General features: G+C 41.1%; 1 protein-coding gene across 1 annotated transcript; it reads right to left on the bottom strand.

Annotated features, from left to right (window-relative positions):
* Positions 1-689: 689 nt before the first annotated feature.
* On the bottom strand, positions 690-25,824 carry PPM1D (protein phosphatase, Mg2+/Mn2+ dependent 1D). The gene is made up of 6 exons (XM_068656342.1): positions 25,177-25,824; positions 18,819-19,047; positions 16,329-16,453; positions 7,418-7,608; positions 6,410-6,649; positions 690-2,118 (listed from the first exon to the last, which is right to left on the bottom strand). The coding sequence occupies exons 1-6, from the start codon at positions 25,598-25,600 to the stop codon at positions 1,564-1,566; spliced, it is 1,764 nt and encodes a 587-aa protein (XP_068512443.1). The 5' UTR covers positions 25,601-25,824; the 3' UTR covers positions 690-1,563.
* Positions 25,825-26,593: the final 769 nt, after the last annotated feature.

Here is a 26,593-nt window from a genome sequence, read left to right as displayed (position 1 = left end):
AACTGTTATACTTGCATTTTTTGTGACTTTTTTTAGTTGAATGTCACAAAGTGAAATTGAAAAGAGGCCATTACTATCACATTTTGATGCAAGGAGTGTTGCTAGATAAGTGTGTGTATATAGCTACAGCTAGCTTTTATGTTCTCTCTCTCCCCCCCCACCTTGTAGCATACAATTTTCAACACTGGGTATAATAAAACTTTGTTAACCATAGGTTACAACCACATACACAAATAAATTCTTGAATCCAATTTGGACAGAGCTCATTACTTTCATCTTGTAAGATTGGGCTGCATTCACTGGCTGGATGAAAGAGAATTATACATTTTCAGAAAGTGTGCAATTCCTCTAGGATTTCTGTAACCATGGTAACATATATAGATAGCAGGCCTAATTCCAGCCAATGTTTTATTGTGCCAGCAGTAAAGAATTAGATTCTAAAAATACCACCCTAGCCCTTGGAATGAAGTATTGGCATTTTACTTCCCCATTAAAAAAATGCAGGTTATATATTGCTACACTTTAACAAACACGTCAAGTATAAAATGCCAAGAATCGTTGCCTAGAACAGCTACGCAGGATGTCCCGTTTCATTAAACAGCCACAGTGAAGGGGAGAGTATTAGATTTTAATGAATACAGAATGAGTGTACTTAAGCTTGAAATGATAAAAAAGAAAAAGGCACCCCATCAAATTTCCACGTTTTATTTAAGTGAACATACACATGATCCACGTACTCAATGAAATTGTCGTAAAATAACTTAAGAACTTATGTTGAAAGGTATTAGCAGCACCATCAGTATTGGAATAGCAGAAAATTCGTGCTTCCTTAGGACACACATTTATGCCTGGATAAAAATGCCACCATTTGTAAGAGGGATGGGGAATGGCTTTATAGGATGCTTTTGGGAGTTGGAATTTTTAAAACACAGGTTTTTTTTGCTAAATACTTTGCCTATTAATGTTACAAAAATGCAACTAGATAAGATACTGCATAGTATTTTAATTAACAAAGATGTTGACATTGAGCCCCGTAAAGCAAGACTCAACATCTCTGCTTCCACATACATTTCTGAGTAGAGAAATCTAAAATTTAAAAACAAAATATAGACCTAGTGTATTCTCTAAAAGACACACTTTAGGTGGAACATATAGTACTACGAAAATACATATCTTCCATTCTGTTTAATAATTTACTTTAGTGAAAAAGTTGTGAAATTCTCATCACAAGAAGCGTATACAAATTCAAGACCTTAGTAAATTAACAAAAAAGACTTTAATTTTCTTTTAAACAAGGTTTAGCCCCGCTGTAACAATTATACAAGGAAGAAAAGAGACTACATGAAGGAATACAAATTTACACACATTTTACAGTGACTTATACCCTACACATCTACAAAATTCACAGTTATAATACAAGCAAGTACAAGGCTGGGATAAAGCTGTTCGATACCAAAAAAAGTTTCTACTTTAAAAAAGGATAAACGGGAAGAGTTTCAAAACTTCTGCACCAACTTTAAAATTCTAAGCAGGACAAAATACACTTCCTTACACAAATGCCCTTCAGCAAACACAGGCTGCTTTCCTGGGTGGATGGAAGAGTGAATTGCTGAGCTTCTTCTGGCCCCGCAGGCTGCGCCGCATGGTCAGCTTGTTTGAGTTTTTGCGCTGTGGCGTTGTGGACATGCCTTCTGGTTGGACAGTAATGTTTCGACTCAGGCCACGCCTCGGCTTCTTCATAGCTGGGCCAGAGTTGGATTCTTCTAATGTCCTTTTAAAGTTCGCTGTGGGTGTCCTCTCTGCATCTTGGGCTTTTGTTTGGCCACTAGGAGACACCTTGAAGCCTTTTTGGTCCGTGCCTGAATTTGTGGAGTTGGAAGGGGAGAGACCTACTGACAAACCATTACTGTAGGATTCATGTATCCTCAAAGCCAATGTTTTGCCACATTTCTCCTCCTGTGGGCCTGAATCCTTCAGGGTTGCTCCTGATGAAGGTGAATTGCTTTTGGCAATCTCATTTGGCAGCTCTACGTATTTCTCTGAGATCATGTTGCTATGCACAAGGGAAGGAACAGACTCAGAAGCATTCAGTCGTGGCCACGGATCATCTTCTAAAAGCTGAAAGGAAAGAAAAAAAATACTTAGGCATAAATAAAATCATTTTACTCCTATTATCCTTTGAGGGTGGAGACTGCATGACAAAGCATTCCTAAATCTTATCAGAGACAGAAAAACTCCAGAACAGGATTATTCCCACACACACGTTGAGAGGCAGGGATGGAGAGGTAGAAACAGATGCATACTGTGGATCTGAGCTTGGTACTGCACAACAACTTTCTCAACGCTTTTATTTCCATCATTCAATTTGCAAACATCTCATAATGGCAGACAATCTCTTCATTCAGAAGGCTGTTCAGACCCCTTCATCCCATGAATCTTCCTTTTTTGCTGCTATAAAGCGAGTTATGTAAGGAATAAACATCTATCTTTGTTAATTTAGGAAGCCATGTAGAACTCAGTGCCTGCAGTCTGTCCTGGGATTGTCACGGGTAGTGTGTTCCAAAATGCAGACACGAGTCCCCTCATTCTGTGATGTGTGCACCCATACTGCCTCTGAAGATTTCATACATAGGTGGTCAAGCACCATTAGGGCAAGCAGCAGAACTCTGACCGGTCACATTTCGAACTCTCAGTTAGGGCAGAGCTAGATCATCAGCGAGAAGGATAAACTTCATACCCTAGGTGTCCTGGTTGTATACAGAATGTAGAGCAAAAGTTCACTGGACAAACATTCTAAAAATAGAATTACTATTTGCTGTTTCCAATTCCTCACAGCTAAGTAACGCGTTTTATTGCCTAACTGTATGCTCTACAACTTGGAAAGGAACTAACTCAACCCAGACACTCTCTGTGAAGCACAGTTATCGGGTACTCTGAAGAGAGAGGCTGCTTAGCGTGGTGTCCTGAGAACCAGGGACTTGCTAATCCTACCTTCAGCTACTCATCCCTTCTGCAGCCTTTGATAAGTGTTTCTGCCTCAATCTCAGTTCCATCAACAGGAAAACGGGGACAATACTTACTTTCCCTATCCACAGGGGGATTATGAAAATTAGTATTTATGCAGTGCCCTGAAGATACGAATTATAACCTTATTAAAGATTTAATTGTGAAGAAATCCCCAGCTACTCAGCAAGTCCTTCAGAAGTAAATTTCAAGGCCACATTACATACCATAGATGTAAGGCAAATGGCAATGAGAGCCTTAAAAAATTAGTGAAAACTCAAACACACAAATGAATTAGACCATGTAAATACACCACCTGAGCAAGAACTGAATGCTTTAAGCTACAACAGAGCAACTTCAGTTCACCTTCAAAAAGAAATCCGGACTGCTCAACACTTTTTCAACATATAATAGTAAGGTTTGATAAAATGCACTCCAAAAGAAAAGATTATCAGAATTCTTTCTAGCATGTAGACTTCGTTTTCCACTTCTTCTAACTCCTCTGTTGCTCCACATGTATAGATTAATAAAGCCATTTAGTGTGTTTTTTTTTTGTTGTCTTGTTTTGTTTTTACTACATTTAGCAACACAGAAGAGAAGACCTTTACAGATGGTTATTCAACTCATTTCATAAGAACGCTAAGATGATGCATTCAGAACAGCCCTGGCAACGTTATTTAATCTGCTCAATTTCATTTCTGACATTGTGTCTCTAGCCAATACTTAGGTTTTATGTTTCATATTGTGCAAGGCACTTAACACTGTGGCTCTGATTGCCAAGATCTTTTGCTCAGGATGAATAGCTGAGATCGGGTAAGGCTTTGGGAAGCCAAATGAAGTCAGAGAATGGACTGCAGGAAGTCTGCTGAAGAGTGATGTAACAAAACAAGAAAAATAAAACGTGAATCACCAACTTCATTTCTCAATCTAGTCAATCAAATTCCGTCACTGGCCTCAGGAACAATAGAATTAATTTGGTATTAGTAATTGATGCCAGAAGGATATGTAATTAAGAAATACATTTATTTAATTGAGAAACTTTGATTTACTCTATTTCCAAAAATTAATTGTTTTTGGAAGGTAGCAGTTGTTACCAATCAAGGATATCCAATGTTTTTTTCCTCCATTCTCTGACAACAAAAGATTGAATTTCTTTTTATTGCTACCTCTTGTTTTTCCTGACCACTCTTGCCCATAATCATGCCACAATGACTTGTAGGAGTTCAGACTGATCTGGCAATTCACCTCTCATTTTTTTGCAGAGATTTTGGAAAACTTCAATAGGATTTTTTTTTTTTAATTACTTACCTAATTTAGATCAGCTATTTACCTGCAGCTTTACGTATCAATGTATTTAAATACTGTTTTGCTAATGGATATTCTCATCAATTCCTCTAATTTCTTTTGTGTAATCAATAACATGATTGATTGCACAAAAAGAGCTTTTCCCTCCTAAAAGGAGGACAGTCCAGCCATTACAGAAACCAGAGGTTCTGAAAATACATCTTTCCTTTCATTGTGGTTTCTTATCTAACTGGTAAGGTTCTCCACACTAGGAAAAACCTGATCTTACTCAATGATATACTTAACTGAATATACTTACAGATAACTGCACAAGGCTCTTTTTTGCACAAAAGCATACATGGGGACACCGCTGCCCAGACATTTTACTTGTTCTGATCTTCCTGGAGGCATTTGTCCCCCAGCCCCCTGAAATATTTCATTATTCAGATAGTACAGGGGCCTTTCTTTGTCTTTTTTCTCCTCAACTTTCTCCTTATATTTTTCCTCCCATCCTTACAGGTACTGTGAGAGGACAGTTGTATATTGCCTTTCAAGTAGAAACTTACATTATACTAATACTTTTAATAAAAAAACATAAGGAGAAAATAGTATTTTTTTTTTTAAATTGGCAACACCACTTGTAATAAAGGCCAAGAGGAGAAAAAATGAAAGTAGAAAGAATTTATACATGATACCAATGCATACCTGTAGCCAAAGTTTTCTTTTGGGTTTAGCACATTAAGTAAAAAGTAAACTAAACCCTTGTCCTACAAGGAAAACACCAAAACTATTAGTTGTCTATAGTTTTGATCTCTCCACTACTTAGGACCACCTGCTACAATTGATATAGGTTCACACATCACAGCCCCCTGAATTTACTTATACAGGGAGGGGGAATCTTCAGAAGGTATCTTCACTACGTCTTTATTAAGAAATGCTACTTCCTGGTTATTTTGCAATCAACATCGCTCAAGGCTTACTCAATAAGTACTGGTAACAGCTAGAGCACAAAACAACTAGTACAACTTAAAAGTTCACGAGTATTTACAACTCAAAAAAAAATCTCTCACAATTTTGAGCTCTTTTAATGTATTTTGCTGCACTGGATGGAATGGAAGGAGAGAAAATGCCATTTTACTAGCAGCTTGTCTCTGCGAAGGGAACATTAAGGACTGCCCTTCTTGTTTTTGCCCCCCCCCTCCCTTTTTATTTAAAAAAAAAAAAAAACTTTGCCTGAAGGCCAGTTATCCAAAGATGCTCCAAAACATCAAAGGACAGTTACTTAAATCAGGAGCAGCTGGTAATTACTGAAGCAAATATCCCCTCATAACTTCACTCTGGTTTTTAGAGAAAACAAAGCTTCCAAACAGCTCTGCTTTACATTAATGGGTAAAGCTTCTAATCCCAAGAAAGAGGAAAAGATGTAATACAAGATCTAACAAAGAACGTTAAACCAGTTCGATGCCCATAGTACAGTCTCCCAATCCAAGCAGAAATCACTCTCTACAATGTGTATCTGGATGTGTTAATCCATCTGTTACCTTAGAAAACAACCCACATAGTTATGAACACCTCCAAAGACAGTCTGCAATTTACCAGCTGTTGAGGTTGGTTGGGGATTTCGAACCTCTGACCCCTTTTCCAATAGTCTACTTCCAATTTTGTGCAAGAACTCAGATTTTTACGAAATACTGTATTTAAAACCGTGTGAATTACATGCATAAACCTACAGTAATTATTTACGTTGAAGAGGACATACAGATCAAGAACCACTACTAAGTAATTAGGATTTTAAGAGTTACAAGAACACTGTATCCTGACATTCAGCAATTCTGAGACACTTCTACTTTAATACTCTCTCTTTGGTGCTCCAAAATCTTTTAAGAAATGTTATTAAAAGTTTTTTCTCCAAAGCATTGCACGCTGACTTACAAAGGAAGTGGCCAGGTAATTGGTGTCAAGTTACTGTCCTACAACTGAAGTATTTTATTTAGCCATACATACTGCCTAGTCCACTGAAGTTAAAAAAAAAAAAAAAAGTAACACTAAATGATGGTTTAAGTTGAGAGGCCAGTAAGTTCAATGTGGAACATTTAAAACACTGAAAAAAAAAAAGTGTTACCTTGACAGGTGGGGTACAGCAGCGGGAGGGTGTCATGACATTCATATCAGGGCTGCTATAGCAGGGACTCTCTGCCAAGTTGAGATACAATTCTTCATTTTCCAGGTTGCTTTTGCTATCCTGCAACGGTGAGATGCAGATTACGATGGCACTGGTGTTATCTGCACGAAGCATGCGCTGCCTCCACCGGCCCAGGGCTCTGTTCACCAGCATTTTGGCACAAGACTGTCGGTGCTCTCCCTTTATGTTAGAAGAAAGAGAGAAAGCAATCAAGTCCACTTTACTTTATAAATTGAAGACAGTTTATGTGGCACAAGCTGAGATAATCTACTCCTATGTCATGTGCTAAAGTAGCTTGATCCAGGAACATGAGGAAATACTAATTGAAGCTTTAAAGTCAGTTTATGGTAGAATCCACATATACACACACAATGCTTGGAACTTTACAACTGATGCAAATGACTTCTATAAATAGGCTGGCCATAGCACATCCTGCAGTCTTTCCAGAACTCTTTCAAAGGGTTTACAGACTATTTACTAACTGATGCTCAGATGCTCCACTGATTAAATTCTCTCAGCTGTTTTGTATAATAAACCCAGTAAGAATGTAATTCAGATTTTTCTCCCCACAAAAAAAAAATCACAAAAAACAATTGACAATTGTCTGCATTGTAACATGTGTTTTAATATGAAATAAATTTTGGTTTCAGACATTACTTTGTATAACTTCCTTACAGGAAGGATTTTCTATCTTCTTAATCACAGATCCCATCCTGGTAGTCAAATTTCCCCCAAATGGCAATTAAACATTATTAACACAAACTGTATTTGACAGTACATGCAAGCAAAGTATCAGCTGCACTGTAACAGCCTTTATATTATGGCAAAGTTATTGAATATGCCTGAACAACAAAGCTGTTTGGTACATTACACACATACCAGACTCAGCAATTTTTAAGAGGAAAGCAGCGTTAAATTTCCCCAATGACTGATACCAACTGTGCTCACCATGAAGTATTTTTTCTCCTCATGATCCTGGCACATGGAGATAGCATCTTGAGGCGGGATCATGTTCCACAATCCATCACTGCCAAGGATAATGTATTTGTGCTTCTGGGGGTCAATTGTGTGCACACTAGTGTCAGGTTCAGGCGACACAACAAATTCACCACTGTAGAAGTCGTAGCTCCACAGATCACCTAGCAAAGAAGAAAATGTTTCAGAACTGTTACATTACAAGCAATATTATTCTTGGAAACTCCTGAAAATGGTTCCCATGAAAACAATTACCACCAGTCTCAAGTCACCAGCAGTAATGCAATGCAATTTCAATGCAATTACTGTTCTGCTGCTGTCACTTTCTGATCACATTTATTAATATGGAGATATTTAAGTAAAAATGTATTCAAACCAACCTATATTTACAAGAGGCCTTCACTCTCAAAACGAAGATTTTCAGAGAAAGAAGGAAAAAACAGATTAATACCTGAATTCAGTGGAATCTCAATATCCAAACTAAAACCTATTTGAACAACTAGGGTTATCCTGAAACAGAAGCAAAGCCTTATTTTAAGTTTGTTGAACCCAAACCAAGCTTGCAAAAGTCTGCCTTTCCAGTTATGGGCACAGTTTAAAGCTTTGCAGCCAGACAAACTCTCCCCTGCTTGTACAGAGGATCATGAAACAGTTTGTAAAATTAGGTTGGGAGAAGACCATGCAGCATTAGACTTTAGCCTGAGTGACAATGTGTTGCTCTGCACAACCTAGAAAGAAATGCTCAGAGAAAGAAAAAGAAAAAACAGAAAGCTTGTTCTTTTTATTCCCTCAACCCAAAATTATCCACAACCATCCAACCAATACAGAAACACGTCTTGCTGTACATGTATTTGTCCATGCGGGTGCCATGGAGAAGGAACAAGGACAGCAAAATAGGAGGCTGAAGCCTTTCTCTTATTAACTTCTTTCCTCTCATTTTTTCTCCGTCCATAGCATTATCATCACTCTCAAAGCCATGCAGCACTCAGAGTGCCTTTCCAGCTGAACACCATGTGCCAAATCGCGGACTTGGAAAGAAGCCACAGGAGCACAAGTAGCACCTGGGTTCCAGCAGGAAAGCAGAAAATGAGAGCTAAAGCCTCTCCCCTGGAAGGCCTCATGCAGTGAACCTTTCTATTTTTAAATCTTCCTCGCTGTGTGAATGAGTTTGGGGTCACCTCACCAATGAAGACAGCTTGAACTGAATGTAAAACAAGTCACATTTAGATCAAAACATCAGCTGGTTCAAGTGTTTCCTCCAAGCCATCCTCAAGGAAAAAACACTCCAGCAGAAAAAATTATTTTCCATATTAACTTATTTCAATCTTATTTATCAGATACACACAAAAAATGTCTTTCTAATGTTAGACTTCTAAATCAAGAACAGTATTCCGTTGCTCTAACTTTTTCTTACTTTTTACACAACTAATGCTACAATGGGAGTTTTCAATGTTTTCTGGTTTTGGTAACATACTATATAGTATAAAAATTTCCACTAAATAGTTTATTTCTTGTTGCTTATCATTACAGCAAAGTTATTTACAAGCACTGGCTGTATTTTTCTGTGCAGAACACATGGCTTTAGAAGGAGAAATTAATAAAAACGTCAAAGAACTATTTAAAAAGGCACTTTTTTTTTTCTTTTTGCTCACTTCAAATAACATGTTCATAGCTGCCTTCTACATCCTTCACCACCCTTTTAAAGATAATAAATAAGCTTTTTGTCTTCCTATTTCCTTCCATTAGCTTTGCCTTAAGCTACCAACCAGCTAAAAAGACTTCTCCAGAATCAGGAATACTTCAACTCAATTATGCCACTTCACAGCAGCAAGCAGGGATGGTCCATCCTCATTAAAGCACCAATTCACCTCCACTGCATCAGCAGTAGACAAACACATGCTTCTAATAAATACTAATTAAAAGCCGAGCCTGCTCATACAGAGGAACATTCTCCCTCCACAGACTTGCAACAAAGCCAGCCAGCTGGCAACAAGATCAAAATAAATACTGTAACAGAAAAGCTGAGCTCCAGTGCAGCAATTATTATATATTAATTGCCAAAAAATGTCTTAATATACTGAGAGTTCTTCACATTGTGCCTGTCACTGACACAACAGGTAAAACAAACAAGAGCTTGGAATCTTGTAACAACTAGATCTTGGAATCAGTTCCCAACATGGGGATTTTCTTTTGCTTTTATTCACTAGTATGCCCGTTTATGAAAACTCAATGTTTTCAGCTGAATCATTTTTTGATTAAAATACTTTGCTGTAATACAAAAATAATCTGATGCTATTTAGTTTTGGTTCATCCACATACATGTCATCATAGCCATCTGCTGCTCTCCCTGAGAAACAGCCGAGTTTAAATCGCAGGGATTTCAGAGAGCCTTCCTCCAAGAGGCGGAAGGCTCCTCACAGTGATACCCAGAACATCACACTGCTTATAAGGGACTCCACCAATAAGGAACTTGCTGAAGGGCACAGTTTCTGGGGAGACACAAGGAACCCACACCTCACAGAGAGAATAGGAGCTAGACTAGTTCAAGTACTCTCAGCTTCTAAATTTATTAAACATAGGATTTTGAAAAAAACATGACCTGCATTCTTTCAAACAATTCCCTGTGGCATCACCTCTGTCAAAGTGGCTTTCTATGTTTGCTGTACTCGTACAGTGAGAACCACATCTCGGTGAGTTTTAAATTCAGCTGTACTCATCGCTTACCAAGGTCCAAAACCACCTAGGAAATAACACAATAACTGACGTATACAAGCTGTGTGATTACAGACTAATCAAGCAGGCAAATGATCCTAGGTAGAAGAGCACTGCATAAAGAGTGCTTCACATGCAGGATTTGTAAGAATTACTCTAACTCCAAGGCAGCAAAGGCCAAGCCATGTTATTAGGACAAGGCACTTTTTTCCTCTTTTTTCTTTTTTATAAATAAAGGGCAGAGCACCAGAGACTAAGTCAATGATTTTTAGAGCTGCTGTATAGATGGAATACTAATGTCAGCTGTCTCTTGCTCTGGCCAGCTGGAGAGAACAGCATCCACAGTGGCTGAGAGGTATGTGGCAAACCTAGAAGGAAGTCACTTTACATGGGACCCTCTCTTTTACAATTCTGGGAGAAAATGAGGGAGAGGAAGGTAAACCACAAGGCAGAACATATTTTTCACAAGGCATTTCAAAACACTAACATCTTTAATTCTGTCCCAAAGCAAGCAGACAGACGAGTGACTCTTTACCAGACTGGAAAGCCAAGATAGCAAGATGATGTGATATGCCAAAGGCTAGTATTACAGAACTGGAATTCCAGGTTCTCAGACTTCACTTTCAGCTACACTATTTTTGTTCTTAATTGAAACCCACACATTTACAAAACTTAACAGCCTTTTTATCTAAAAAACTTACAGCCAGGAAGGTTTGCATGTTCCTTTTCCAAACAAAAGGAAGGGGGGAGATTGTAATAGTTCCTTCTAATCTACCAGAAAAAAATTGTACCTGTTTCTTGGTCATGACTAGAACCAGATTAATACATGAAGATCTACACAAAAATTTCATTGCATCTTTCAAACAAAAAAAATAGGTATTTGAAGTCATATAATAAAGGAGCAGAAAACTAATACAGCTATCTATAAAAATATGAAAATACGTAGTCTACTTTACCTTACTATTACTTTTTAAAATACAGAGAAAAAAACACCACTTGCAACTCAGCTGATGCCAGGAAAGTAACTGGTTATGAACAAAACAACCCATCGTATAAGTAGACTGGATTGGATTAAGCCTAAAGCCTTCTTATAGAAAAAATATGTCATAAATCAAATTGATCATTTATGTTTTGGGAGAATGCTGTTTTGAATACAAATAAATCTTTTAATTTTAATAGAGGAAATAAAAGTTTACTTTAAGTCACAGTCAAAAAGTGACCCAATTTGATTAATTCCAAATCTTTTAAAATCGAAATGTGTCTAAAAGGTCTGTTAGTACAAGAGAAGACTTGCAGCACTTCCCTTTTCCACTCCCCATGAGGCAATGCCGCTAGGAAGCTAGGCATGTCTCAACATGAATACGGACAGGAACCACTTCGGGCGATTCAGGCCGAGTTGAGGAGAACATTTTCACCAAAACTCATAACAATCTGATCCTACAGCCACAAGAGGGCATCTTCACAGCAGTGTAACGACAAATGCAATATAATGTCCCACTCACAGAACTTAACAATGATTAAAAAGTTCAGTCTGAGGAACAGGGATGAAACTGAAGGTAACAGCAAGCAGAAAAGCTACCCAGAAGTACTCAGGGCTTTAAAATCTTCACCATTCCTTTAGGAGCTTCATTTACATATTCTTTAAGTCAAACCTGCTGCAAGAATTCTACCCTCAACACTGTGTCAAAAATGAAAGCAGACAAGAGGCCCCTATTTCAAATGCTATTGTTTCATTTGCTGTTATAACAAATGGTGAAAAAGTTTAAAAACTGCTCAGAAGACAGTCTCACCAAGACTGCTCATCCCTGCTCGCATGTTAGTAAAACAGGCAAAAGAGAAGAAAGGTGTTTGAGTCCAGGGCTGTGGCAGAGCATACTCATTAAGTAAGTGTAAGAGAAAAGCCTGAGAACTAGGATGCAAAGTAAAGATGAGAAACTAAAATGACATGCAGAAAGCTACTCATGATTTTTGGTATTCAGCTAAAGCCTTCAACGCTAAGGTGGCATTGTAATCTCTAAAACACACAGTCCTGTACAGCATTTGTTAGCTAAAGACAAAGGATAAAACCAAAGAACACTTTGGTGACCAAACCTGGATGAAGTACCACCTCCAGGATAAATACTTGTTACTGCTTTTCTACTGTAAAAGAAAAGAGAGCTAAGGAGGCAAACACAGAGAGCTACAGCCAGGCAAAAGCAGGAAAAAAGCCCCAAACTTTCTCTTTTGAGCTAAACAGATCCACATGTGCCTTCACGTGTTCTGCGTTTTGTACAGGCATACATATCTATCTTGTCTTGGGGGTGGAGAAAACTGTAGAAGCTGCAGTAAGACATCTCCAGAACAAGTGTAGAAATCCAAATACACTGCATATATATATAAAGCAGTATCAGTAAAGTCTGTAAAATGCTGTGCAGCATTTAAATATAACTTACTGGCTTGTGTAATCCATTACAATTAATCTTCATGGTGTGGCCTACACACAAGCAGGAAAGACAACCCAAGAAGCACATACTGTCTAACAACTCTACCCATTCAGATTTAAAATGTGTGTGCTTGTGTACACACTCACCAAAAATTAAACCCTTAGACAACAATCTACTTAGATCATTTGAGGTCAACCACTCCCTCCTCCCTAGGGTTTCATGGTATGCATGCTTACAGAGCTTTACAAAACAATTCTGGCATCCAGTAGGGTGCTCTGGAAGACAGCTTCCATATCGCTGTCAGAGCCAACTTATAGCAGCTATACATCCAGAGTTCACTGTTCTGATACATAGCTGCTTTTAGGGGTCAGCAAGAAATTCATGTTCATATGAAAAAAATCAATCCTGTATTGTAGAAGCCGCTACACCAAAAATATGGGAATGGTGGGAACATAAGATATCATCTTGTACTGTCACAGCCTTGTATTTATCATCCTGTATTTTGTCCTAGAAACCAAAGGTTTGCATTAATATATTTCGACAGCCAGCATGTGCTGAAAATGTAAACTTTCTGCTAGCACGAATCCGGCTACTATGCTACACATTCGGAGTTATTTCCTCTCTCAGTTCTTTCCCGAAGAGATGCACCTGTAAGCATGCTCAGTGGAGCCCATCCACAATGCCTTCCTGGCTGCCACATGGAAAAAATCCAGCTTGTAAATCTACGGCAGAGAGACAGTAACTAATGCACCATGCAACAGCACACGCTGTTCAAATCACACCAGCAAGTTACATGAGGGCTTGCTGCCCCTGAGCATTCAGGCTGTATGGTATGCAGCCACTTGCACTCATATCCTTGCCTTACACAAGGGGATTCAAGTATTTTGAGTTGCCTCACACCTGTTATAGGGACGGGCAAATAAAACGGTCAGTTACCATGGAACTCTGGATGCCAGGAAGCTTACACAAAGAATAGCACTTGAAGGAAACAAAATGCTCTTCTGATCAGAATGGGTAGCAAGCCCAGAGGTGAACAATTCTCTGAGACTGTGAGGGATTAAGTATCTATTACGAGGGAAACTGGTATAAATACATTTTCATTTCACAGAAAAGGTTAGCAGAAATAGCTATGCTCGGAATGCAGAACACTGTGCTACAGCTTAAGATATTTCATTAGAAGACATAAAACTTGTATACAGTAAAAGCAGCATACAGGTACTTTACAAAGACAGTACAAAACCTAAACACTTCTGACTTGTTATGGGACTATAAATAAATAAAACATCACTTAATCACAGTTACTGGTGCCACAAGAAGCAGCAGTAGTAAGTACATACCACAAATGCTTATTTTAGGGCAGAAAGACACGAAACAAATCAAAACAGTAAGGGGAATGTCAACAGAATTAAGCTGGCTTAAAAGACTTCTAACACACCGGTATCCCTTCTGCTGTCCAAATACTTGACCAACTTGTTTTACCCCAGTGTTTTATTCCTGCTATTCAGATATCTGCCCACTTTAAAGACAGTAAATTCACAAATATCAGTTTATCTCGTAAGCATGAGGCAGTGTCAAGAGACTCCTGCTGCCCTACTAAAAATTCTCATCCAAATAGTAAGTCTGGGGCCTGTATTCTGCAGTATGGGATTTCTGTTGAGAACAGCCACTAAATTTGGACTTGGCAAAAAAGAATCACTGTGCAAGATCTTCGCGGGCTTGACTAGAGTATTGGTAACCACTGTATGCCAGCACTGATGGTTACTACTCCGCTTGGAGAGGCTCCAGAGTAGCAGTGCTGTGCCAACCAGGGTAGCAATCTGGGAGCCAGCCAAGAGGTCGAGCAGGCTTCCATAGCTTGAATGCAAATGGTTTTAGTTGTGGTAGGTCTTTTGTAAGCAGTGGAAGGGGCATGCTGGCCTCAGAAAGAAGTTAAATCCTGTTTCCAAACTGTGAGCGTCTGTGCGCCATCTGGGTCCCACAGAGCAAAGCAGCTGCGTTCCTTTTTGCAGGAGGTTTGTCATACCTCCTCAGAAGGGGATGTGAAAAGGCTTACACAGACTCCTTGAGCAGGCAAACACCAAAACACTGCCACATTGTAAACCCCTTTCTCCTACACAATTGCAAGATGCCAATGCCCCCTTTTAAGCGTTCAAATCTAACTACTGACACCAAGAATTGTGAAGTGTTCCCATTTCTTGGACCTGAAACTCCACAGTAATCCTCTTCATCGACATAACTGGAAAGAATGCAATAGGGGGCTAACAGATGCATCATTCCTTGAATTCCCATCTGCACACAGAACCCAGCCAAATCCTTTTGTTAAACTTGCTGCAAGGAATCAGATCAAAAATCATAGAGCTATTTAGACAAAAAAAAAAAATCAGAATTGTAAGAATGAAAGACTTATCAAAACGTAACCTACGACGAACACAGATACTTTGCAGAAAAGGGGAAAGGAAGGATATGTTTCTTGGTGGATGAAAATCTTTGCTAGTCATCTATTAACTCCAAAGAACTTACTCAAACTCTCAAGTCAGTTTTACTAACCATAAAATAAGCAGCTAAATGTGACACATAGTAAGATTTTTAAGATATGGAGAAAAAAATCAGTAAACTTAAATTTTTAGTTTTATGGAAAAGATAACTTTAGCCACCTGTAGCCTCCTCCTTGATATATAGCTATCTTCTACAATGTTAATTATCGCTGCAAAACATTTAACACTAGACAAATCCATGCAAAACACGTATCACTGCCTCTGAAATAAGATGCAGTAATGTAATGCACTTATCACAAGAAGACAGTCCCAGGAACAGACTGTCCCCGTGACACACTGCCAACTGATCTAGGAACACTGACAACACTATCACATAACTGCCGTGCTTGCCAAGAAGAAATTAAGTCACAGGACAGTTTTCACAGGTAAAAACGTGGTACATTTCCATAAAACCTAACCTATATCGGGTGTATCTGGATAGAGAACTCCTCACTGGGGCAGAGGGAAGTTGGAAGGAGAGAAAATGTACAGCAGATTGGAATTCTGCAGTGAAATTTAAGGAAAACAACTGACTAGAAAACAATAACACATATGGGCAAGAGGAGGCAAACTTCAAGTTATGAAGTACTTCCCAAAAAAGAATTCGTAACAAGTTTGCTCGGTATTGTAATATGACTTTCTGTCTTCTGAATAAAGTGTTCCTAAAAAAAAAAAGTTTCCTGTTACCACTACTTTTGCAAAGGCAAATTACAGATAACACACACACGGGCTGACTTCTATCCTTTTGTTAATTCGACATTGTCTTGGAAGAAAACAGCTTCACCATGAAAAGGAAGACCAAAGTAATACATATCCTATGCAGCAGAACTTAATCTTACCACCACTTAGTCAAGAATGACTGTCCTCCCCTCTCAGCCAGACAGTGTGCTCCATGTCTCGGAGGCACTAACTGCTTTGTATGTTTCCATTTGCAGCACAAAGTAGCATCCTTGTTGTAAGAGTGACATTGGAAATCCTGCATGTTGTACAACTAGGCCTTTATTCACTGGTGACACCTTTGACAGCTTTATTTGAAAAATTAAATCCATAATATATTAACAAGCTTTTATAAGGCCTTTGCTTTTAGAAGGCCTTATAATCAAGGCAAGTGACTGAATTCCTTTTAACCGAGTGTTTTGGCAAAATGGGGTGTAATTCAGTTCTGGTGGCCTGCATGGAGCGGCGTCTCACTTCCCGAACATGGGCACCACTTACCAAGTGCTCTGGCAACTGCTAGGAAGGGAATCTGGTCAATGACAGTGCTGCGGCGCACGGGGCCGTTGTGAGTCAGCCGAGGTCTCTTCCAAACGACGCGATTCACGCCAGACTTGTTGATCACACTGAAAGCATCAGAAAGCGGTAGGGGTTATAAAAAGGAATGGAAATGAAAGCATGAGAAATTGTTTCAATGACATTAGAACAGTTAAGTCTGTAAATATGGAGTCAATAATGACGGCACCCTCAGTGAGGTCCGCCACACAATTAAGTGTTTCAAAACACCTGGTATCACTTGTACAGTCTCATTCCATATTAAGCCAAAGGGAAAAGTGAGAGATGAAGGGAGAGGAAAAGAAAAAAAAGTAGAGGAATGAAGAGTTGGAAGAAGTTCTGGCTAGTTGCAACAACCAGATGTAAAAGTATCTTTTTAATCTGTCAGCAAAAAAGCAAAACACAATTTGCTTTTCTCAGATGAAGACCATCAACATCAACTCACTTGGGTGGAAATATCATGTAGTTCTTCCCTCAGTTTTCGCCATCTGCCAAAGTTTGGCAGTAAAGAACAGCACAGTACAGTTGGGAAAAAAGAAATGAGCAGCCTTCTGTAGGAATTTCCTTACTGGTACACCAACATGAGAGAAATAAACAAGGGATTGTTCATCATTATCTGAAAGCAGGACACAGGAAGAAACAGCTCTGCCTTTAAATGTTAACACCTGCTCTAGGGCAGTGAGCACAATGGTTTTAGTTCTCACAGCTGACTTTAGAAGGGTCAAAAGAGAAGCTACTGTGCAAGTGAACCAACTATTATGGGGCAGGAAGAAAGAAGGGAGAGCACAAGGTACCAAGAAAGAAGAGGTAATGGAGCAAGGAACTAGCAAAGTTTGGTCCCAATCAAGCCAAGAACTAGACACTTAAAAGCTAGCTTTTATCCAAGGAACAGCCAATGGTAATTAGGAGCTGAGGCGCTCTGGAACAGCCTCAAGATTCCTCATACTGAAGCTATTCAAGATGCACTTCCTGAGACTTCAAAGGCCTTAACAACAAGGGCATGTTTAGCTCCATCCTTTCGCATGCACAGTGCAGCAGTCAAACGCCACATCCTAAAATCCATCTCATCCATTTGTACAACTAATGACCACACAAAGCTAAGTCTTTATCTGAAAGGCTTCATTCCAAACTACGAGACTGGTACTAGGAATATCCTACTTCTAATGAGCAATCCAATCATGCTCTCACATTAACTTTTCCCAATTCGCTTTCATGACAGAGAAGTCATTAATAAGTGTAACTAAAGTTTCACCTCACTCCTACCAATCGCCTCACAACAGCCTGTACAGCCTTTATCACCCACCCGGGAAAAAAAACAGGAGTATTTGTAGAGAGTGATTTTAAAAATATATGCTTTTTTTTTTTTTAAACAATTTCCACTGATACAAAGTTCTAGGGAATGTTTCTTCAAAGCTTCGGAGACTTTCAATCACTGAGATACGTGACTTGGAAACCCACACATTAACAAATTTAGGCTAATTTAGTGTAGCTTGCAGTTTTGCTTTCTGAAAAGCTACCATCTGAAACACAGCTAACTGACCAGCTTCCACCTGCTAGAGATACAAATATCTAAAAGTTAATGAGCTGACAGGGTTCTTGTATGACTGATGTCAACAGGAAAACCTTCAGTGATCTCTGCCTCTGAACTGCTAAGAGAAGGAAACTGTGCCCATCCATCTGGTGCAGTACTGTAGAACGAAAGAACAGAGAGCTCCTGTGAAGCTATGCCAAATCCGAGCCCTGAGGTTTGTCTCAAAACATTAGTGCCATCTGATGAGGCTGCCTGCTTTCACCCTCAGTCACAGGGAACATGCATCAACCACAACTTGGAGATGTTCTAACTAACATCTGCCAGCTCCTGACAGTGAAAAAAGTACTAAACGTTAAGATATATGTTCAAGCGTCACATTTTAACATTTTAAGCATATATTTAAACAGCAAACTCAGTATCGTATTTCAAATTAATATCTTTCATGTTCCTTAAACAGCAGCTTTGAAGAGCTTACTGAACAGCCGTCTACCTCACCTCAGGAACAGTGAAGTGTTTTTTTCCCCCCAAAAATCCATAGAATTTAATGAAAATAGATCAAACCATACCTCCGCTTACAAAGTTTTCAATGAACACTTAGAACTGTAACCAGCTCAGCCACAGCAGAACCCACCAGGAAATTAAAGTTTTGTTTATACCATAAACCACTAACAAAAAGCACAACAGCGTAACACTGGAACACCAAGTTACTACCCAACAAGCTAGGAATCAACAAAAAAAAAAACAACAACAAAAACAGAGCATAGAGAGAGAAGGAATATAAACAGGCTGTGAGACTGACTGACTTGCTCACTATCCCCTAAAACGAGCAAGCTTAAGCCCAGTTGAGAGAGAAAGACATGGATAGCACTCAGATCAAACCTGAAGTGAAAAGCACAGACAATTACCTGCCCCCGAGGCCTTCAATTCTCTCCCTTTCTTTGGGAAGTTCAGGCTTGTGGTCCTGCGTCACCTCCACAGCTCTCACAAAGTCATCTTTGGGGTCATCCTGGACTCCCAGCACCACTCCTGAATCACCAACATGAGCAACGTACATCTTCGACCCGCGGATAATTACCACACTGGCAGTAGTTCCTGACGTGCTCGGGAGACCTGTCATGGTCTTTGGCCACTCTGCTGCAGTGAGAAAAAAAGCAAACAAAAATACCTTTGTTTTCAATGCTGCAGAACCAGTAACATTTTGAAGATCAAGGCTGCGTCACAGAGGTTTGCATTATGTTACAACAGGGTGTGCACACAACTACGGCCAGGCAAACCAGTGCCCACAGGTCCCCCCCCCCCACTTTCACAACATCACTCCCCCAGCTACAGCTTAAACTGAAACAAAGCCAATATGAAAGCACGGAGACCGGATTCCAAAAACTATCTCCTCAGGTTTAAATTTTCCACGCATTGCTAGAAGAACAAGAGTATGTGGGAAGTGTTACTTGAGTGCTGACCAGATCAACCGTGTTTTTTTGTTAGGATTCTACTGTTCACTTCCCTGCCTGAAGAGGAAGAAACATAAATCAGGTCATTTTGCCTGGACATCAAATTGTCCGGATACTCCTGATTCTCTCAGAAGGAAATAAAAATGTTATTTTACTTTTATATTTTAGCTTGAGTAATACCTCAGCCGTTTTATTCGTGTTTCCCTTTAAAGGATTGAACAATGAAGATTACTTCAGTATGCTATCCAACATCAAACCTTTCACAGAGAAGATATTCCTTGAATTCAGAACAATAAAATACCTTTATTAGTATGAACTGTGCATGGTTAGGTTAAACGCCTCCTTTCTCAAATCGTTTGCCCTTAAAGTTAATTTCTTATTACACTACTCTCACAATTTACATGCAATTGAAGTTTCTCTTTCATGCCTTTTCTCGTCTATTTCTGTGTCTACACACACTGGTTGTTCTTCCAAAACACCACTAAATGACTGGGACAACATCCTAATTAAGAAAGATTAGGCATACCAGTCCTCCTCCCTACTTCAGTACCCTCAGATAGCAGACTTCAAGTTATCAGTTGACTTCAACTGTCAACAGCAACCTCATGTTTCTTCTTCGCTGCACACCCACTCATGTCTTCAGACAAACTAAGAAGGGGGACTCATCTCCTTGTCACATTTTATCTTCTGCGCTTCGCAATCCGTGCTTACACAGTACAACACAACAATTCCACTGTGATGCATTCTGTTTGCAGGAAATAGTCAGGCCAGATAGCCAAAGCACTGTTTTGTTTTTCTCTCTACAGCATAACAACACAAGAAAAAAAAAATCATTGAGGCCTTCCTCCCTGTGAAAATATTTTAAGCTGCAGACATGTAAAGCAGAAGCAAAAGATTAGGAACTTATTACATTCCAGTGCCAGTGAACAATGTTCAGATGCCCAGGGCAAGAAAAAGAAAACAGGGACGATGTGCTGAAAGGGAAGCACGTTTATAATACAGACGGCCTGCTGATAAAAGCTGCATTTCCTCATTGTTAGCTACCAAGATATCCAGCATCATTTAAGCATTTAAGTCCTGACAGAGGCTTCTAGCTTTGCGTTCTAAATACTAAAATACACTTTCTCCCTAAGAGTAGCATTATTTCAAGAGCAAAAACATTCAATCAGCTTATTGGAAGTACTTTGTCTGGCAATTTTAACTGTGGATATTAAATTTAACACATTCCAAATGGAAAGCAAACAAGGGAGGAAGCCAAGTGGTAATGATGACTTCAACCATGCACTTAACAGAAAACAAGCTGCAGCTAATGAGTTTCTGTCAGTGTAACAACCCCTCAATAGCAATAAAATATATTAGAGAGTCAAATCAGTCTTTATGGGAAATGAAGAGCGCAAAGTGAAATCGCCCACTTATGAGAAGAAGAATGATAGAGCAGCCTCAGTTTTTAGGCTCCGACAGAACTAGAAATTACATCTGCCCATCATCGAGGCATTTCACAGTTTATGTCTTGCTCTTGGTTAGAAATGAGTATTACACGTAGCACAGCACACTTCTTTCTTTAGAGATTGGCTCGTCATAAATTAACAAGTGTCAAAACTCCTGAGTTCTCTTCCGAGCTCAAGTACTACAATCAAAGTCACTTACCCAACTCCCCCACACATCAGGACTACGTTTTTATCAATCTTATAAATTAAGCAATAAGACATCTTTCTGCAACAATTTTCCCTCTATTTGAAAGACACCATCCTTCACCCAGCTAATTCCAACTGGTGTTATAGCTGGCACGTCAGCCAGCACCCTGAAATCATCACCTGCTACCTAGGACAGTAAGTAGCAAGCGTTTTGCCTTATGAAATTTGACTTGGTTATATCCTTTCCTTCAACACTTAATTGTCAAAAAAACTTAGTGCAAACTATATGTAAGCCCTTAAAAAAAAAAAAAAAAAACAGGTTGCTATCACAAATTCCTTGCTGAATTTTTCCTGCATACTACCACAACACAGCAAACTCCAAATGCTATTTTCAATGCTTACTCTTGTTATTTTGTTCTTTTTTTCTAGTATTTAGATGCAAAATAAAATAGCTTTAACTTAAAAATAAAAAAGTCCTACATTTCTTCTGTGCAATACCCCAGTAGTCCAAGTGATCCACTTAAGATCAAAAGGTATCTTCTCCTCTAAATAATTAACAGAATATTCAGTCATGCACTGTTATGAGCATTAAACTCCTCCACTGGTAGAAACTTCAGCTTCAGTTGCCTTTTCATTCAAATACACACACACCACTTATTTTCCCCTACCTGGCCACACCAGCCCTAACAAAAAATGCAGGTTTTCTTAGCACACATCCCTTCAAAGCAACCAGATGAAAAGCCATCCCCTTTTGAGTTTAGAACTTTACTTTGGTAAGTTCAGAGCAGACTGTTACCGACTTTTAATACCACCAGTTCACAAATTCAAAGAAATCCTGACACTACAAAGCTCTCAAAACAGAGCTCACACTTCAACATTGGTATGAAATGCACAGACATTTCAGGTATACTTCCACACCTTTACGAAGGGACAGATGTAACTACGTAGCATGCCAGGATTTCTAAGTTAGTAAGAGTTTCTGTGTGGGGCCCACATCCCTAATTCTGTATTTACTGTCATATAATTATTAACCTACATACTAGAAACATGACTACATCCCAGAATGGACACAACTCCTCTACAGCCAGGGGGGTTTAGAACTGAAAAACACATTGCTCATGAAACAGCATGATGCACAAAGTGAACCAGCTGATGCTAATAGCGAGTAGGAGGTAAACCCACATCTGCGTCTAGCAGGGCACCAACAACATTGCCCGACTGCTACAGACTCACAATACATGCCCACAAAATATCACATTTCCCAGTTTAACAGATGCACTTCCCACTCTTCCAAGACAAAATAGAAAAAAAAAGAAGAGAATGCATGTGAAGTGCTTAAGCTATACGAAGCTATCAAATTTATAGTCTACTTTGTTCCTTACAATATTGGATGGTTTCGAGAGAGAAATCCATGCAGCATTTTAAAACAATTCAAACTACAATACCTCATTTCAATTTGGTTTGATTCTAAAAACCTTGATAACTTTCAAAAAGTAAATGGTATATGAACTTTTAAGGCACCTGGAGACTAAAAAAAAAATGTACATTATCCTGAAAACCTGCATTGCCTCCAGTGGTCTAGCTCCTTTTCAGATAAGGACACATCCATAAACTCAAACATTGCTAAGAATAACCCTGACATTATGACTTCCTTACAGAAGAAATGAAAGTATTTTATTTTTATTCTTCAAATTAAGTTTAATGGGAGAATTATAAGCAATGCAGGAGCATACAACTTTCTAAGTTTTAACTAGCAATACTAGTAACTTGTACTTTTTTCAACTAAAAAATTGTTTAAGTACTATCGAGATAAATTTAACACTTACAAACAAGCTTTTGACTAGACAAATGATGAGTTACAAAAGAAACAACACAATGCAATCCCCAGTGAAGCCCTGTCAAAATCTAGGACCTGCAGAGCCTGCTTCTTGCAGAAACCTTTCCCATCACTGCTAGTTGTAAAAACAGGCTTCAAATACAATTTTTTTACTTTGGGAGTTCTAGCACACAAAGATTTGGGAATTTTATTAATATAATTAACCTCACTAATCACCGGCAATGACAAAAGGGTGTTCTTCTTTCTTAATGTTTCTGCTGTACTCATCACCAACACATTTCATGTTAATCACAGGAGATGGCTGCTGGGGTAGCCCACTGCTTCCAAGAGCCCAGAGCACAAGCTTCCCTTCCAATGCCCATCAACTGCTAGCAATGAAGGCTCCGTGCTTCACACCAAAAACCCAACCCAGCCTCCTGCCCCCGTTCCACAATGCTAAAATACCCAGTCTCTCCAACACAGAGTTAGAGATCCAGACTACATAAGATGACGTGGAAAAATTATTACAAGCAAGATTGGCACTGGGATTTCGTAACACAGCGTGAGAAGTTATAAACCAGATTAGTAATTGTTTTATCCCATTACACTCTAGCTATTAGACACATGCAGAAGAAATCAACAAGACCAAACATGTTACTTAGAAGAAAAGTTTACCATATACCCTACCTAAAACTGTCATCAAATACAGCCAGAGCTATGCTGTTTTTAACAAGTTTTAATTAGTTCCACAACTGAAGTATTATTTACTAAACACATTGTATTAAAGTAGCATTTCCTGCATTCTGTCACTTGCCTCTCTCCATTTTGTAGCTACACATAGTTACAGTGACAACGAGCAGATGAAGGATACTACAACCAGACAACCGATCTCCTTATCTTTCTCCCCACACCACCTCTCCCTGTGTTCACACATCCTTCTCCTTATCGTGCAAGTCTGCAGCCCAGGAGGCCGTGTGCCCATTCACCACTTGTTCCTCAGCATCAAGGTTATGGTCAAGTTCTGGCGCTTCTAAAATTCACACCCTTTCCTTTCTGCCTGGTATCAGCGTGCCCTGACCTCGCCATTCCTCCTCTTATATCTTTTCAAGCATCTGACACTTGTGCAACTTCTCTATTTCGATATTCAAGGAAAAAAAAAAATGAAACCATTCTGACAGCATTATACTCTCACACCTCCCTCCTCCCCAGCCCCAAATCACTCCACCGAAACCCCGCTGTGCTGTAAATGCAATTCTTGCTTTTCATGTTTGCCTCCCAGGCCCAACTGTCAGTATTCTTTGTCTACGTTTTTGATCCGATTTTACTGCGCTCCCCTCCTGCCTGCCTATTTTTATATGCTTGCTATTTATATATTTTCTCTTTCTAGTGCTTTCAAATGCATAAAAGAATACGTATTACATCATCCACACTTATCTACTTATGTTGGATATTAATACACACATAAAAACGACCATACCCTGAACCATAACCTTTACCCTTTCAGGAAACTCGATTCTGCAGTATCACCAGATATCAGGGAGAAGGAAGAGGACAAGAATGATTACTGACACCCGTCCTGGCACTCTTCTTTGCCTTACCTGTTTAGGACCCCCACTGTCCCGCTGCACTTAAGTAACTGAACCCACGTATAACCTTCAGGAATACCGAGCGTGTTGTTTTGGCAGGTACCCCGCATATTCCCCGATGCTCAAACAGTAAAGTGAGCAAACTACAGCCCTGTATGAAACAGCCACATTTCTCACCGTTCCATCAGGACTCAACAGAAACAGCTGGGATCAAGAGACAGGGGAATCAACTATTTTAGGCTGCTAAAATAACTTCTCATGATACTCTGCTTGAGAGAAACTTGGGGGGGGGGTTCCATGTAATTCCCCAAGACAACAAGACAGAACCTCCTCTGCTAAAGGTACCTGGGACATCCAACTTGTGATACCTTCAGAACAAACTACAGCTCTACACTCTTCAGCTACACGACACAATTGCCCTATAGTTTGTCCTCAGCCCCCTATTCTCTCTCTTTCTCTCTGCTCTCTACTTTCCCTCGATTTTCCACGCCCCACAGTTCAGCGCCGCGGGTCGCAGCCCGCTTGGTGCCCAGCGCCCCGCAGGGCTGGAGGGGGCTCGGGGCGGCCGTCCCACGGCCGGGAGAAGAAAGAACCCGGGGGAAAGGCAGCGGCGGAGCCCGCTGGAAGGGAAGGGGACAGAGAGGGGGGGTCCCCGGCCCCTCCGCTCTCGCCGCCGGGCCCCGCGGAGGGGCTGCGGGGGGGGCCGGCGAGCCGGGGACCGCCGCCTGCGGGAGGAGGGGACGGGGCACGGCGGCGGCCGGAGGGCGCCTGGAACTTACGCAGCTTTTTCCACATGGCCCGGTGGCAGGCGATGAAACCCTTGCGGAGGGCGGCGCAGACGGCGGCCGGCTCGGCGGAGCCGAAGCCCTTCTGCTTCTTGATGAAGCCCCAGAGGTTCTCCCAGGCGAACTGGGCCGCCTCCCGGCCGCCGTGCCCGTCGCACACGGCGAAGAAGGCCACGGAGCGGCTCGGGGGCCGGCCGGGGGGCAGCGTCCCCTCCTCGGCCGCCCGCGGGCCGGCCCCGCTCCGCCGCCCGCTCTCTCCGGGGGGGCTCCCGGCCGCCGCCGCTCCTTTGTGCGGGGGGCCCCGGCGCGCCTCGGCCGGCGGCTCGGGCTCCACCACGATCTGGGTCACGTCCTCCATGTATTTCCTGCCGCCCTGGTCGGAGAACACGCTCACCCCCAGCGAGTACGGCCCCTCCATGGGGCGGAGAGGGAGAGGAGGGGGGGGGGGTGAAAAAAATAAAAAAAAAAAGGAAGGCTCGGCCCGGCGCCGCCCGCCCGCAGCCCGCTGCTGCCCGCCGCGCTACTGCTGGGGGCGGCGGCGCCGCTGCTGCTCGGCCATGGCCGCGGCCCCGCTCCGCGCCTCCGCCGCTCCCCGATCCCCGGCGGGGCCGCGGGCGCGCCCCGCTCCGCCCCGCGCTCGCCCGGAGCCCGCCGCAGCGCCCCCGCCTGGCCCGGCCCCGCCGCGGCGGAAGGGGCGGCCGGGAGCGGAGCGGAGCCGCCCGCAGCGCGCCCCCTGCTGCCCGCCGGGGAGCCCGGGGCCACGAAACCCGCCCGGAGCAGAAGCAGGAGGCTCGCTGACCTGGGGGCGTCCTGAGGTGCTCCACGAGGTGTTGGCACGGCCGCCTTCTGCTCCCGGAGACGCTTCTAAAGGGGCTGAGCGCGGCACTGAGCCTCGCAGAAGTGTCTGGGCTCGCTAAGATGGAGACAACTCTCGGCACGAGTGCTGCAAGTACTTCGGATTTCCTTCCATGAACCACCTCGGAGTCGGGAGTACTTAAAAATAGGAGACGTGCCGGCAAAGCTTTGCATTTCTAGAGCGCCCAGGGATTTGAAAACCTGTTACAAACATTAATGAATTAATCCGCGCTAATCCAGTGAGATAACTATCCCTCCCCTATTTTACAGGTCTTTATGCCATCAGATCAATCGTCAGATCAACAGCCAAATATAGAACTGAGAAATCCTGCTTTAAAGAAGTCTGCCCATTACGTTTCAGAACAGAATACTTTACAGAGGCACACTTGCGATGAAATCTATGTTAAAGATGAGTAAAGGAGGTAAAGACCAATTTGAGCTTGATGCAATCCACAACACTGCAACACAGCCTTATTTCCCTTCTAATTACCATACAAAGCACGGCACATTGATTGCCAGGCCCGAAGCAGATCCTCTGCCACCCACAGCACAGCAC

This window comes from Anas acuta, chromosome 19 (assembly GCF_963932015.1).
Source record: "Anas acuta chromosome 19, bAnaAcu1.1, whole genome shotgun sequence".
NCBI classification, from domain to species: Eukaryota; Metazoa; Chordata; class Aves; order Anseriformes; family Anatidae; genus Anas; species Anas acuta.
This window is presented reverse-complemented; position numbering and strand designations above follow the sequence as displayed.